The sequence below is a fragment of the Phragmites australis genome, chromosome 1 (genome assembly GCF_958298935.1).
Source record: "Phragmites australis chromosome 1, lpPhrAust1.1, whole genome shotgun sequence".
Lineage (NCBI taxonomy): Eukaryota > Viridiplantae > Streptophyta > Magnoliopsida > Poales > Poaceae > Phragmites > Phragmites australis.
Window position 1 is genome coordinate 26,227,158 of NC_084921.1, and position 12,112 is coordinate 26,239,269.

At 43.9% G+C, this 12,112-nt stretch overlaps 1 protein-coding gene across 1 annotated transcript; it reads right to left on the minus strand.

Moving 5' to 3' along the window:
- Positions 1–1,373: 1,373 nt before the first annotated feature.
- On the minus strand, positions 1,374–6,164 carry LOC133888423 (beta-galactosidase 1). The gene is made up of 17 exons (XM_062328666.1): positions 6,006–6,164; positions 5,809–5,904; positions 5,268–5,380; positions 5,074–5,140; positions 4,836–4,928; positions 4,539–4,691; positions 4,349–4,437; positions 4,141–4,246; positions 3,970–4,057; positions 3,751–3,869; positions 3,476–3,637; positions 3,156–3,352; positions 2,986–3,074; positions 2,792–2,901; positions 2,590–2,706; positions 2,401–2,508; positions 1,374–1,979 (listed from the first exon to the last, which is right to left on the minus strand). Exons 1-17 carry the CDS (start codon positions 6,162–6,164, stop codon positions 1,374–1,376), a joined length of 2,472 nt encoding a protein of 823 aa, XP_062184650.1.
- Positions 6,165–12,112: the final 5,948 nt, after the last annotated feature.

A 12,112-nucleotide genomic window follows, 5' to 3' on the forward strand; every position in this document is an offset into this window, starting at 1 on the left:
CGACCTTCAATAGCAGCTCTTATGACAAGATCATACATTCAGCATCCATACACAACCGCAGAGTACATGCAGCCCTTGTCAGCAGATATTTCATTCAAGGGGGAAGAGACGATATTATTTGTCAGTAAGACATAATATGTACTCCGATAAAATAAACATGAGTTATGGTATAACTAAACGATCTCCATCGTTCACTCGAGTTGATCAAATTGTCGATAAATATTCTTCATATTTGTCCTTCTAAATATACATTTAATATCTTATCATTTATCTTTCATACCTAAACATCCAATATTTACATTTTATACATTCTAAAAATACATTCAATCTCTTAAGATTTACCTTATATACCTAGATATCCAATATTTATCTTCTATACATTCCAAAAATATATTCAATTTCTTATTATTTGTCTTCCATACATAGATATCTAATATTTATCTTTCATACATTCCCTGTCAGGTTTCTCCAGAGAGCATGCCGCCTCCAGCATTTTGCCTACAGCGCCAACTTTCTGGAAAGGGTGCGTCATCGCCAGCATGTTACCTCCACTGCCATCTACCGCAAAAATCACCTCTGTCGTGCTATCTTTACATTACACCAATATATGGATGGCCAACTTGATCTCCTATTATTTGTCATTCCATCATAAATCGATCACTATTTTGATCATCTTCGTAGCGTTACTACGGATGACCAACTTTAGATGATACGATCTCCTCCACCCTTCTGCCCAAGTACTCGGTATTCTCCTCCCTTATGAAATTATATGATTGTTATGAATTTTATGTATGCAAATATTCCTTTTGTTATGTTATATTCTTTTACTTCTTAGACTATTATATCCTATATTGATTTTATATATGTGAAGCACGTGTGTAATTGCTAGTCTAATTAAGTTCATCTCTCAAAAAAAAAACGTATTCTAAGTAATCTCGCTTGCTCAGTTACTGTGACCACCCCTTAGCGTTTCATCACGAACATTAACACGGCAATTACTAATGTGCAGTGAGATTACTCGAGCCACAGTATTTTAATTCTTCTACTACCACACCAGAATCCAACTCCACAAAGTAGCCAGAACAGCCAAATCTAAGATTGGCGATCAAATGACAAAAAGTGATCATTGTACTGTCGCACCATCTAAAATTTGTGACAAAAAGTGAATGGCCTATTTTTTTCATTCATCAATTGTAATTAAGCAAATGGATGGGCTAATTGCAATGTTCCATCAACCACAATTTGCGACCAGAGTCCAAACCAAACGGAGAACTTCACTTGACACTCATCTTAATTGAGATAAGCTTCACCTGGCTAATCAAGGAGAGCAACTAATGTAGCAAGCTATAAGCTTAAGCCTGCCGATCTGATCATCAGCAGGTGGTCTGCACGGTGAGCACGCCTGACTCGCACCCGGCGCCGGCGAACGCGCCCGTGTACCGCACCGTGCACGACTCCTTCCCGACGCACGCCGCCGTGAACGCCTCGAGCGCGGCCTTGGACTCGCACCCGCCCTCGTACGCGCCGCAGTGCCCCCTGGTCACGCCGAAGGTGGCCACGTCCACGCTAGAGACAACGCGCCCGTGCTGGCCGCACGACAGCGTCACGTCGTCGCCCTCCTCGGCGGCCGCCACGCAGACGGTGCCCACGGCCACGGTGCGGAACACGGCGCGCGTCGGGTCGCCGCCGGCCTCCTCGAAGAGGACCAGCGTGTTGGGCTGGCCCGCCCGGAGGAAGGAGCGCGGGACGTGGTAGTACCGCTGCGACGGCTCGCCGCACCCCGTCAGGCACCGGACGCCGTCGCCCTCCGCCTTGAACTTGCCGCGGTAGTCGCAGATGTGGCAGCCGTCCATGTCCGACGCCGTGTACGAAGGCCAGTAGCGGCCCAGGCTGTTGCCGTTCACCCACGCCGCACCCTTGTTCAGGCCCAGCAGGTCTACCACCACCGCCTCCTCGCCGGCAGGAGCGTCGAAGGTAGTCTTCAGCAAACGAAGAACAAAGAGCACGACGCATATATCAGCAAATTAGATTCCGCGACACAGCGTAGCACGAAGGGAAAATCTTACCGGTAAATTTTATTTACCGGAGGTCACCGGTAAATTTGATTTCTCGAAAATATCGGATTTACCGAAGTTTTACCGAACAAATTCAAACAAATTTAAACAAAATTTAAATAAATAAAATTCAAATATTACTGATAAGTGATTTTTTATTGTGATCTAATCTTTTTGAAAATTTAAATAAACAAATTCAAAAAATTTACCGGTTTATTTTTTTTACCGGTATCCACCGGTAAAACCAGTAAACCGGGTTTACCGCCGGTTTTCGGCCGGTAAAGTAATCCCTGTCACGACACGGCAACCGAGTTACTGTATGAGAATGATATGCCACTCGCCATACCTTGTACCAAGTGAATGGCCTGTTGACAGGAATGCTGCCGTTGTGGCTCCGCCACTTGTAGCCGGGCTTGTCAAGATGGATTTGCCTGTACTCACCGGCCAAGCCAGCCTGGAAACGAAACCATCAAACAAGTGTATCTTGGGTTCTGCTGGAAAGAATGCCCACGAGTCACTCGCAGATGCTTTGTACCTTGTAAGACCAAGAGCTGTTGGTCAGATCAATGGCGGTGCCATTATTTGCACCGATAAGCTTAACCGGTCCTCCGACGATGCCGGCCGGCATCAGCTCAAACAAAGGCCCGTAGTTCTGTTTGAGGAGAAGGAACTTGTAACCTTCAGCATACACAATTGGAAAATAAATAGACGAGTTCTTTCCTTGACGAGTTCAGAACCTTGAGGCCGACGGTGCCGCTCAGGAGAGAAATGTAGTTCTTCCCGGCGTGAAGATTCACCGGTGACTCGAGCTGGAAGACGAACGCTCCATTCGCCGAGTGGTTTTGCCCTGTCAAACACATCGCCCTATCAGATTAACGGCAGCGCAAAGTGCAGCAAAAAGAAAAATGCAAAAGAGTGTTCGAGTACTCACCAACAAGCTTTCCATTGACAAAAGCATAGATCTCATGGCCCGTTGTGTTCACGTACAACGTGTAACTTCCCTCTCCCTTGTGCTCAAGGCTGTGCATTTCCATCAGAGATGTTACAGTTTTAGGATAGGATGAGGTTTAATTTAGAAAAATAATTTGTTTTGTTGAGTACCTTGTTCTGTACCACAAGTAGTCACTCTGATCAGTGGAAGTGGAGATCTGCTCCAAGAGCTGGGTCTTTCTGAAGTTGCCGTGCTCGTCGGTCATGAAGGGCTTCAGGTTCTCAGGCATCCATGACCACTCCAAGGCCTCCGGCTCCTTCTCCACCGTGTTCGGCTTCTTCACCATCACCGACGTCTGCGTCTTGATCTAACGGTACAAATAATGATTTAACAAACGGAAAACGATTATCGATGAATTGGTCATATGTAGTTAAATTGCGTAATCTGAAATGAGTATATTATCGCTAGCTAGCGAGAGCAACATGTATACCTTGGCAGTATTGAAGGCAACAGTCTTGCAATCAGGCAAGATGCTGACAGACCATGCAGGTACGAGGTGAGTAGCTCCACCAAGGGTGAGATTGACATCCCTGTCGTCGAATTGGTTGTTGATGAAGCAAGCTGAGGAACCACCAAAGGTGTACTTGGTGACCTGCATTATATTAATTGTTTGCACTGTTATACAAATCGATCTTAATACGATAATAATATGGTGTTTTTAACAAATTAAACAAAAAAAAAGGTGGCATGAGATGTGAAACGCACAGTGATGTTCTTGCCGTAGCTAGTGTCGTTGTACTCCCCGTAGACAAGAATTTTCTCCATGGACTTGAGCACGTTGTGGAGATCCTTCAAGTGACCATATTTGGGCTGCCTAATGTTACCTGATGGGAAGCAGATTAACAAGATCAGACGTGCAAATTGCAATTGACTAAACCAAATTAACCATTTTACAATCACTCTAGTTATACTGAATAAACTCACCATACTCATCCAAAGGCGCATCATAGTCATAGCTGGTTGTGATGTACGGGCCACCAGAAGTGCGGCCAAAGTTGGTTCCACCGTGGTACTGATGATCATGGCAACATAAATTCCGATGAAAAACGCAATCTCATGAGTTATTTCTGGTAACAAAAAAAACAGTAAGTATACCATGTAGTAGTTCTGGACCGATCCACGCTTCTGGAAGAACATGGCGACCGCGAAAGCAATGTCTTCAGCGGACCTATGAAAATCGGGCTTGTCCCAGGCTTTGAACCTGAAGGCATAATTTGAAGTCGCAAGTTAATACTAATCCATGTTAAAAAAAATGTTAAGGAAAAACGAAAGATCACATGATATATAGAAGCGAAAACTGTACCAGCCAGTCCAGTTCTCCGTCCAAATCTTGGGGATTCCCGTCCTGTTCGGAAACCAGTCATGGCAATAGAATCCATTGCAAGTGTTGATCTGACGAGGACCAAAAAAAATTCGATGCATTAGCCGGAAGAAAGTAGTAAATATCCTATTTGATTACAATTACAACTGCGGAGAAATTAATCGGAACTCACAACATTGTGTGGCACATCGTCATCCTGCTGGCACATGATCCACGGGACGCCGACGTTCTGCTTGTTCGCCATGTCGGCGCACCAGTGGATGTATTCCGAGGCGGACTGGTTGTTGTTCATCTTGCCCATGATGTTCCCGTACTCGTTCTCGATCTGGACAGGATAGGCAGGCAATGGCATGCATCAAAACTGGCATGCATTAGCTAACATGTTGAAGACGCAACATAAACATAGACATGCAGTTCGATCAGATGGTTCTTCCCCAAGAGCAGCTAAGATTGATGCATGTGTATGCACCTGAGAGAGGATGATTGGGCCTCCCTGCCCTGCGAACATGCTGGCGTCCTTCATCTTGTTGACAATGAGCGTGGTGAAGGTCTCCATCTCGCGCTGCAATATAAATAGCAAAAGGATTACTTGAATTGAAGTTGCATATTTGTGTTTGCGAATCTGCTGTCGAAGTAGCAAAGAAGCATGCATGCATATTTGTGCTGCTTGAGTGATCATGAGATGTAGCTAGCATTGGTTACCGTACCTCAAAGGGCTCGTTGTGCATCCTGAACTGCATGCCAGGGATGTCACGCAGCCAAGCGGGAAGTCCTCTTCAACACATGAAGAAATACAAGGAAATTAAACTTATTAGCATCTTTTATTATGCACTATACCGAAAGAAATAGAGTATCTATTTTTTTGACCATCCAATATGTAAAAGGTGTGAATATTACATACCCATAGTTCCATTCGCCACAGATGTAGGGACCAATGCGAAGAATGGCGTACATGCCAGCATTCTGGATCTCCTTGAAGAACCTGACGATGTCGTAGTTCTCCTCGAAGTTGTACTGCAAATGAATCAAAGGAGAGACGTAGACGTGAAGAAGACAATCAATAATACACGTCATGTCGATTAATATAAGAACAGTATCGACACGCACCATGCATGATTGCGAGCTAGCTCCGTTATATATGGCGTTTTCAGAGCGGGTAGGTTTGACATGGTTATTCAGTGGCGTTTCTAAATTCCGATGAAATAGGGTCTAGTATGCATGTTAGTTACAGTAATACTTTTCACGTTCGCCAGGAACAAGGGCTCTGTGCATCTCATGGTGCAGCAGCCGGAACCGGAACGTTTTCCATTTTCTAAAAAAAAAAAAAAAAACCTTGCCTAGGATCTCGGCAGTGGTTTAGAAGGGACGAAGAGACGTGAGTTGCATGCACCCATGAAGAAATATGTAGATTATATTGATTCGACGTGGGATTGACGGCAAACCTGGCGCTGGCGCGGCTCGTGGCCATTCCAGAAGACGTACGTATCGATCGCGTTGAGGCCGCCTTCCTTGGCCTTCTTGATCAGACCCGGCCACATCTACAACCACCAGCAGACAGAATTAATATGGAAAGATCAAATCAGTTATTCGTCCAAGAAAACCACGTCAACTTAAAGAACGTAACGCGAGCTCTTCTCACCTCGGGCGTGCTCCTGGGGTAATGGATCGATCCGGATATGATGATGCGGCGCTCGCCGTCAATGACGAGAGCGCGGTCGTTGTAGGCGACAGTGGTTGCGCTCACAGCGCCGGCGGTGGCCGCGGCGGCGAGCACGACGAGGAGGAGCAGCGCAGCCATTGTGTAGCTAGGTAGTTCGCGAAAACAGAGAGGTGGAAGAAGAGGAGGCTACTAGCGAGTGCAGAGGTGAAGGATGTGACGACGATATGAGTCTGTGCGTAGTACACATGCACACTGCGTCGACCGAGGGCGCGTATTTGTAAGAAGCCAACGGGCTGGAGCGAGAGCTGCGGCGGGATAAGGCTGCATGCACGCGCTGCGGCGGGATAAGCAATAACTTCCCAACTTTCGAGGTGACTGGACCAAGACTTGGTAGCACTAGGAAATAGTAGTGCCTTCTTCCACGCTTGTTTTAGGAACTAATTTTTCCTAGATTGCACATCATGGAGGAGGTGCTTAAATGCTTAATTTCCAGAACGTCTAAACTTGGGAAGCTTCCAAACCCAATCGTTTGCAGAATCAGCTAAAAACAAACCTTAATTTGCTATTCGTGCTGGCGGTGGGTGGTTGCAAATCGACTTCAGTTGCATTGTGTATCAACCAGCTGGCGATTCATTTTATTTTGGACAACACCGACGTATCACTCAACGTCCTAAATTCCTAATTGAACGTAATGCGGTTTGTAATAATGGAGTACCTTTGCTAATCAGATATTCGATCAGTGTAGCAAACAATCCGAGTGTTACGAGGACTCGCTGATCTAGATAAGGAAGCCTTATGTACGAGGGCGTCCTCCAATCCTCGCTCTCATTTTTTAGCCTCTTTGCACGATCCTGACCGACACGTGGAGGCCAAACAAACTTCCCGAACCCAATTCCCTCTCGTTCCGCTTCCCCATCGTTTCAAGTAAAATCTCTCTTGTATATTCTCCCTAGAACCTGTCTTTCACAAACCCCCAACAGACATGCTTGCACTGCAGCTTGTAGACGAAACAACAATGTACTTATGACTTTCAACCTCCCGCATAGGGATGAAAATGAACGGAACCGTTGAAAAAATTCTGTAACTGTTTTTACTTTCATATTTTCTATTAAAAATGGAATCGAAAATGAGAAATTCAGAAATATGTATGAACTCGGAAATGTCAGAATATCGAAAACGAATCAATTCGAACAAAAACACGCAAGTATTAGTCGGGAACCGATAATTCAAACGGAGAATATTGACCCGTAAAACCACAAGTGTTAATGCGACATATAAAGCACACAAACAATGCATAGATTATATATTTCAGCAGGCTAGGATTCTCCATATCGTCCAGTATCTTGATTAGCAAGACTTCCAATGCTAACATGATATCTGAATATTGCACAACAGACACAGAATTGAAACAACCATCCGCATATTACATGCACGACCAAGGATAGAAGTAAGACAAAGCAAAGCTACTAATTTGGAATAAGAGAAGATGAAAACATTTCATACATTGTATTGTACCAAATTTCAGTCTGAGATGACTCCAATAAGCATATCATCTATGTAAAAGTCCAGGCCCTCAAGCAGACGTCATTGTTAGACCATACTCTAATCATAGTAGATACCGGTGACTCTATTCCAAATGGAGGATAAAGACATTTTAAGTTCAAGCTAGGTTGGCTGGCTTGTGAGGGGTTTGCAGACCGAGTTACGGAGTTATAGAATAAGCCCCTTCTGGGGACAGGCCTCCGCAAAAAGGTGGACAAACAAACTTAGCTCACTAAGACGTTACCTTAAAGGATAGTCCACACATACTAGTGGGACGGATAAACAACAAAAGAATGACCTCCGGACTATAATCGACAAACTTGACAAAAAGTCTGAGTTGCATTGCCTGATAAAAAGAGAAATCAACTTAAATAACCAATTGAATGAAAAATTGGTTAAATCACTCCGAGAATAAGAGACTAAATGGTACTAATGTGCCAAGTCAACGATATCCTTCAAGGAGACAACAATACTCGCTATTTCCAAATGATTGTAAATAGCAAACATAGAAAACAACACATATCCTGCCTAGAGCAAGAAGGAAAAATTGAAGGACAAGAACAGTAAAAAATATATATAATCAAATATTACAAAGAATTATTCAGGTCACCTATGAACAATCATTTCTTCATGATAGAGTCATGGACAGATAACATCACTCAGGTGACAGACATTGAAAATAACATTCTTACAGCTCCATTGACGAAAAAGGAAGTAAAAGACGACCTTCTGGGACATCATCAAAGTTGACATGATGGAAATGTTTCACGATATGCATGTCAGAACCTCCCGATACATAGCGTAAATTTCGGAGTGATTACCCTCTTGCCAAAAATGAAATAAGCTTGTCGTATTCAGCAGTATAGACCAATCTGCTTGCTAAACATCAACTTCAAGATTTTCACCAAGGTGGTCACCAACCGAATCAATAGTGTCGCAGATCATATAATTCATCCAACACAAACGATATTCATGCGTAGAAGAAATATCCTAGAAGGAGTGGTAATTCTACATGAGATGTTACACGAACTCTATCGAAAAAAGATGAGCGATGTAATCCTCAAAATTGACTTTGAGAAGATCTACAACAAAGTAAAATGGCCTTTCTTGCTATGGTCTCTTCAAATGAAAGGTTTTTCGCCTAAATGGTTCACATGGGTCAAAAGCTTCATTTCAGAGGATAGTGTAGCTATGAAAGTCAATGAAGAAGCTGGCTATTACTTCCAAACAAAAAGGATCTACATCAAGGTGACCCGTTCTCTCTGATTATGTTTAATATTGTTGTAGATATGTTAGTAGTATAAATAGAGAGAGCTAAAAATGTTGGCCAAGTCAAAGCTGTTGTACCCCACTTGGTAGATAGTGGGCTATCAATCCTCAAATATATGCCGATGATAGGATCGTATTCATGGATGATGACTTGGAAAAGGCCAAGAACATGAAGTTATTGCTTTGTGCATTCAAGCAACTTTTAGGGTTAAAGATAAACTTTCATAAAAATGAAATATTTTGCTTTGGAGCAACTCAAGACAAGGTTGATCAATATTAAAAAAAAATTGATGTGTAGTGGGTGAGTTACCTATTCGGTATTTAGGAATCCTAATTCACTATCAAAAAATAAGAAACTTAGATTGGAAAGGAGTGGAGGAAAGAATAAAGAAAAAACTAAGTAGCTAGAAGGCCAAGTATTTAACCTCGGGTGTTAGACTGGTACTTCTAGATTTAGTTCTTAGTAGCCTTCCCACCTATATGATTTCCTTCTTTCAAATCTCATGTAGGTTCTAAAAAAGATTGATTATTTTCAATTATAGTTTTATTGGCAAAGCGACAGCCACAAGAAGAAGCACCATATGGAAAAATAGAAAGACCTATGTAAACCCAAAGACCTGTGCGGATTAGGGATAAATAACCTGAATATCCAAAATACCTCTCTCCTATATAAGTGGTTATACAAGTTACTAATGGAAGAGGGGACTTGGTAAGAACTGCTTCAAACAAATACATATGGATAAAAATAATTTCGCAAGTTGAAGAAAAATCAGATAACTCGCACTTCTGGGCCGGTCTAATGAAAGTGAAAAGTATCCTATTCTGATATGATACTTTTAACAGAAAGGATAGCTCTGAAATTAGGTTATGGGATGATATTTGGTTAGGCAACTCGTCACTACGAGTCCAATTTTCTTTGTTATATAACATCATGTGAAATAAACAAGCTTCAGTACCTAAGGAAATTGAGTCATTCCCCACAAATATCTCTTTTAGGCGGAACCTGACTAGCTCGAAATTGGTTGTGTGGAATGTTTTGGTGGCATGCAGAAACTGGACCTGACTACTACAGAAACTATTTCTAGAGGCGGTTCGTAACTAGTTTTCACAGGTGTTTAGCGTAACCGTCTGTGATCTAAGAACTGTGGAAATGAACGATTTTCATAGGTACAAAATACACCGTCTGTGAAAATCTATTTTCACAGACAGTTCACTTAAGAAATCACCTGCGAAAATCGTTTTCCACATGTGACTCCTTAACACAGGCGGTACTCTTAGGGAGCCACCTGTGGAAAATGATTTCCGCAGACGGTTCCTTAAGTGAACCGTCTGAGGAAATGATTTTTACAGGTGGCGCACTTTAGCGTCTGCCTGTAGATACATTGTAACATCCCAAAATCATAGGCTGTAGTTCTTGAGATAATTAATCATTGTTGATGCGAGACTACGGGTTTAATTTTCAAGAGATCGAGTTTCTTTAAAATTTTAGAGTATAAATTTGATTCTTTCAGAATTCGTTTGGTGTGTTCAATCTGTGATGGTTGATTTCTTTGGTGTTAATGTATTTATGATATTTTATTTCTTTTATTTTCTTGAGTTTTTCTGTGCATCAAAATTATGTTTTATATGCATAACATCTTGTTTTGAATTTTGAGAAAAATCGGCTTAGCCAAAAGTTATAAAAATTTAACCAGATACACCTTATGGTATGCAGTATTTTGGTAAATTTTGGTAGAATTTTTAGAGCGCATCTGGGTAGGTTTCAAAAATCAAAATTTTATTAGCTAAAAATAGATGCATACCTTGAGGGCCACATTCTCTCTTCCTAGCCCATTTCCTCTCTTTTGGCCAGCTCAAATCAACCAACAGCCATGCTCAGGAAGCTTCGGCTGTGTTCCCCTCACCACACCGCTCCTGAGCTCACCGTCAGCTAAGGACGAGCGCCATGCCTTGCTCTCTTCCCCTCCTATGTTCGTCTCAACCAAGGATCATGACCATACCGCCTCCCATGCGCTTGTCCTTCTCGTCCTTATATCCTCTGTGTCTTGGCTCATCCCCTCACCCTCATGCATACAAGCAGCAACAGCAGGAGCTCCCTCTCTGCTCCTCCTTTTCTATTCACAGCGGCACTTCATCTCCCTCCCGAGCAGCCCTTCCTCATTGCTCACTCAGTTCTATCTCCTCCCTCTTGTTGTTTGTTGCACTCTTCTCTCTCTAACTGCTCTCTCTCCTTCTGTGGTCTTCACTGAGAGCACAACACAGAGAACAGCAGCAGCCTCTTCCATCCAATGCCAGGAACGTCTCTCATCTCCCTCTCTCTCAACCACACGATGCTCCTCACCACTGATGCGCGTCATCACCACGATTCTTCATCCTCTGCTGCATCGCGCTGAAGTCTCGCGACGCCATGCTACCGCGTCGTCCTGCTGCGCGTCGCCGTCTCTGCTATGCCGCCCGTGGCCGAGCACCCGACTATCATCTCATCATTCCAAACTCCGGCCATCGCTGCTGCCGCGAGCAATATCTCTCTGACACCATCGACCGTTGGTTGAAGCAAGCCACCACCATCTCCCTACCCCAGTTTAGACCGAGCTCGAGATGGAGCTTGCGCCCACGCCCTCCAGTCCGTGCTCGTGCACGTGCAGCCGCCGCGGCTGGTGTGCGCTGTCATTTGCGACCCGAGTCGAGGTGCTCCACGACTCGAATCTGCGACGTCCTATCGATCCATGCACCCTACTGATGTTCGCTGAGCCACCCATTTTACTTGGCATACACCAAGGGCCGGGGATCTGGGAGGACCGCCATCGCCGTCCATGAACTCCATCGTCGTCGATCTCCTGACTTGGTGAGCTTCCAGTAGACCCTCGAGTCTAGTGCACCCTAGGAGCATCTATGCATGCTCATGTATACATTTGAGAACCCAAACAACCACACATGAGTGCACTGACCTGCATGCTTCATGCAGACTTCACACCGCGCGCTGCCGTCACCATTTCCATTGTCGAGCTTGCTCCGGCCACCTTCGAGCCGTACGTGTCACTTCACGAGGATCCCTATGGTGCACTGAACATCTTGGTACCCTCCAATGGCCGAGCCGTCGCTGGAACCGCCGCCGGCGATGCCTCCAGCAAACCCCACGGTCCAACCGCTGCCCCCAGTCCGTCTAGCTTCTGTGTACTGTTCATCATTTGATCAAAATAACTAGGAATTGGTATAATTCATAGTAAAATAAATACGATTCTGAAAAATATGAAACCAAGTTTATTAGTTTCGTT

Excerpts from the sequence above, each read along its gene's own strand:
- LOC133888423 (XM_062328666.1), bottom strand. The coding sequence starts at position 6,164 with ATGGCTGCGCTGCTCCTCCTCGTCGTGCTCGCCGCCGCGGCCACCGCC. Across the intron at positions 3,075-3,155 it reads TACTTGTGGTACAGAACAAG|CCTTGAGCACAAGGGAGAGG; the intron begins GTACTCAACAAA and ends GGAAATGCACAG. Across the intron at positions 2,509-2,589 it reads ACAGCTCTTGGTCTTACAAG|GCTGGCTTGGCCGGTGAGTA; the intron begins GTACAAAGCATC and ends TTTCGTTTCCAG.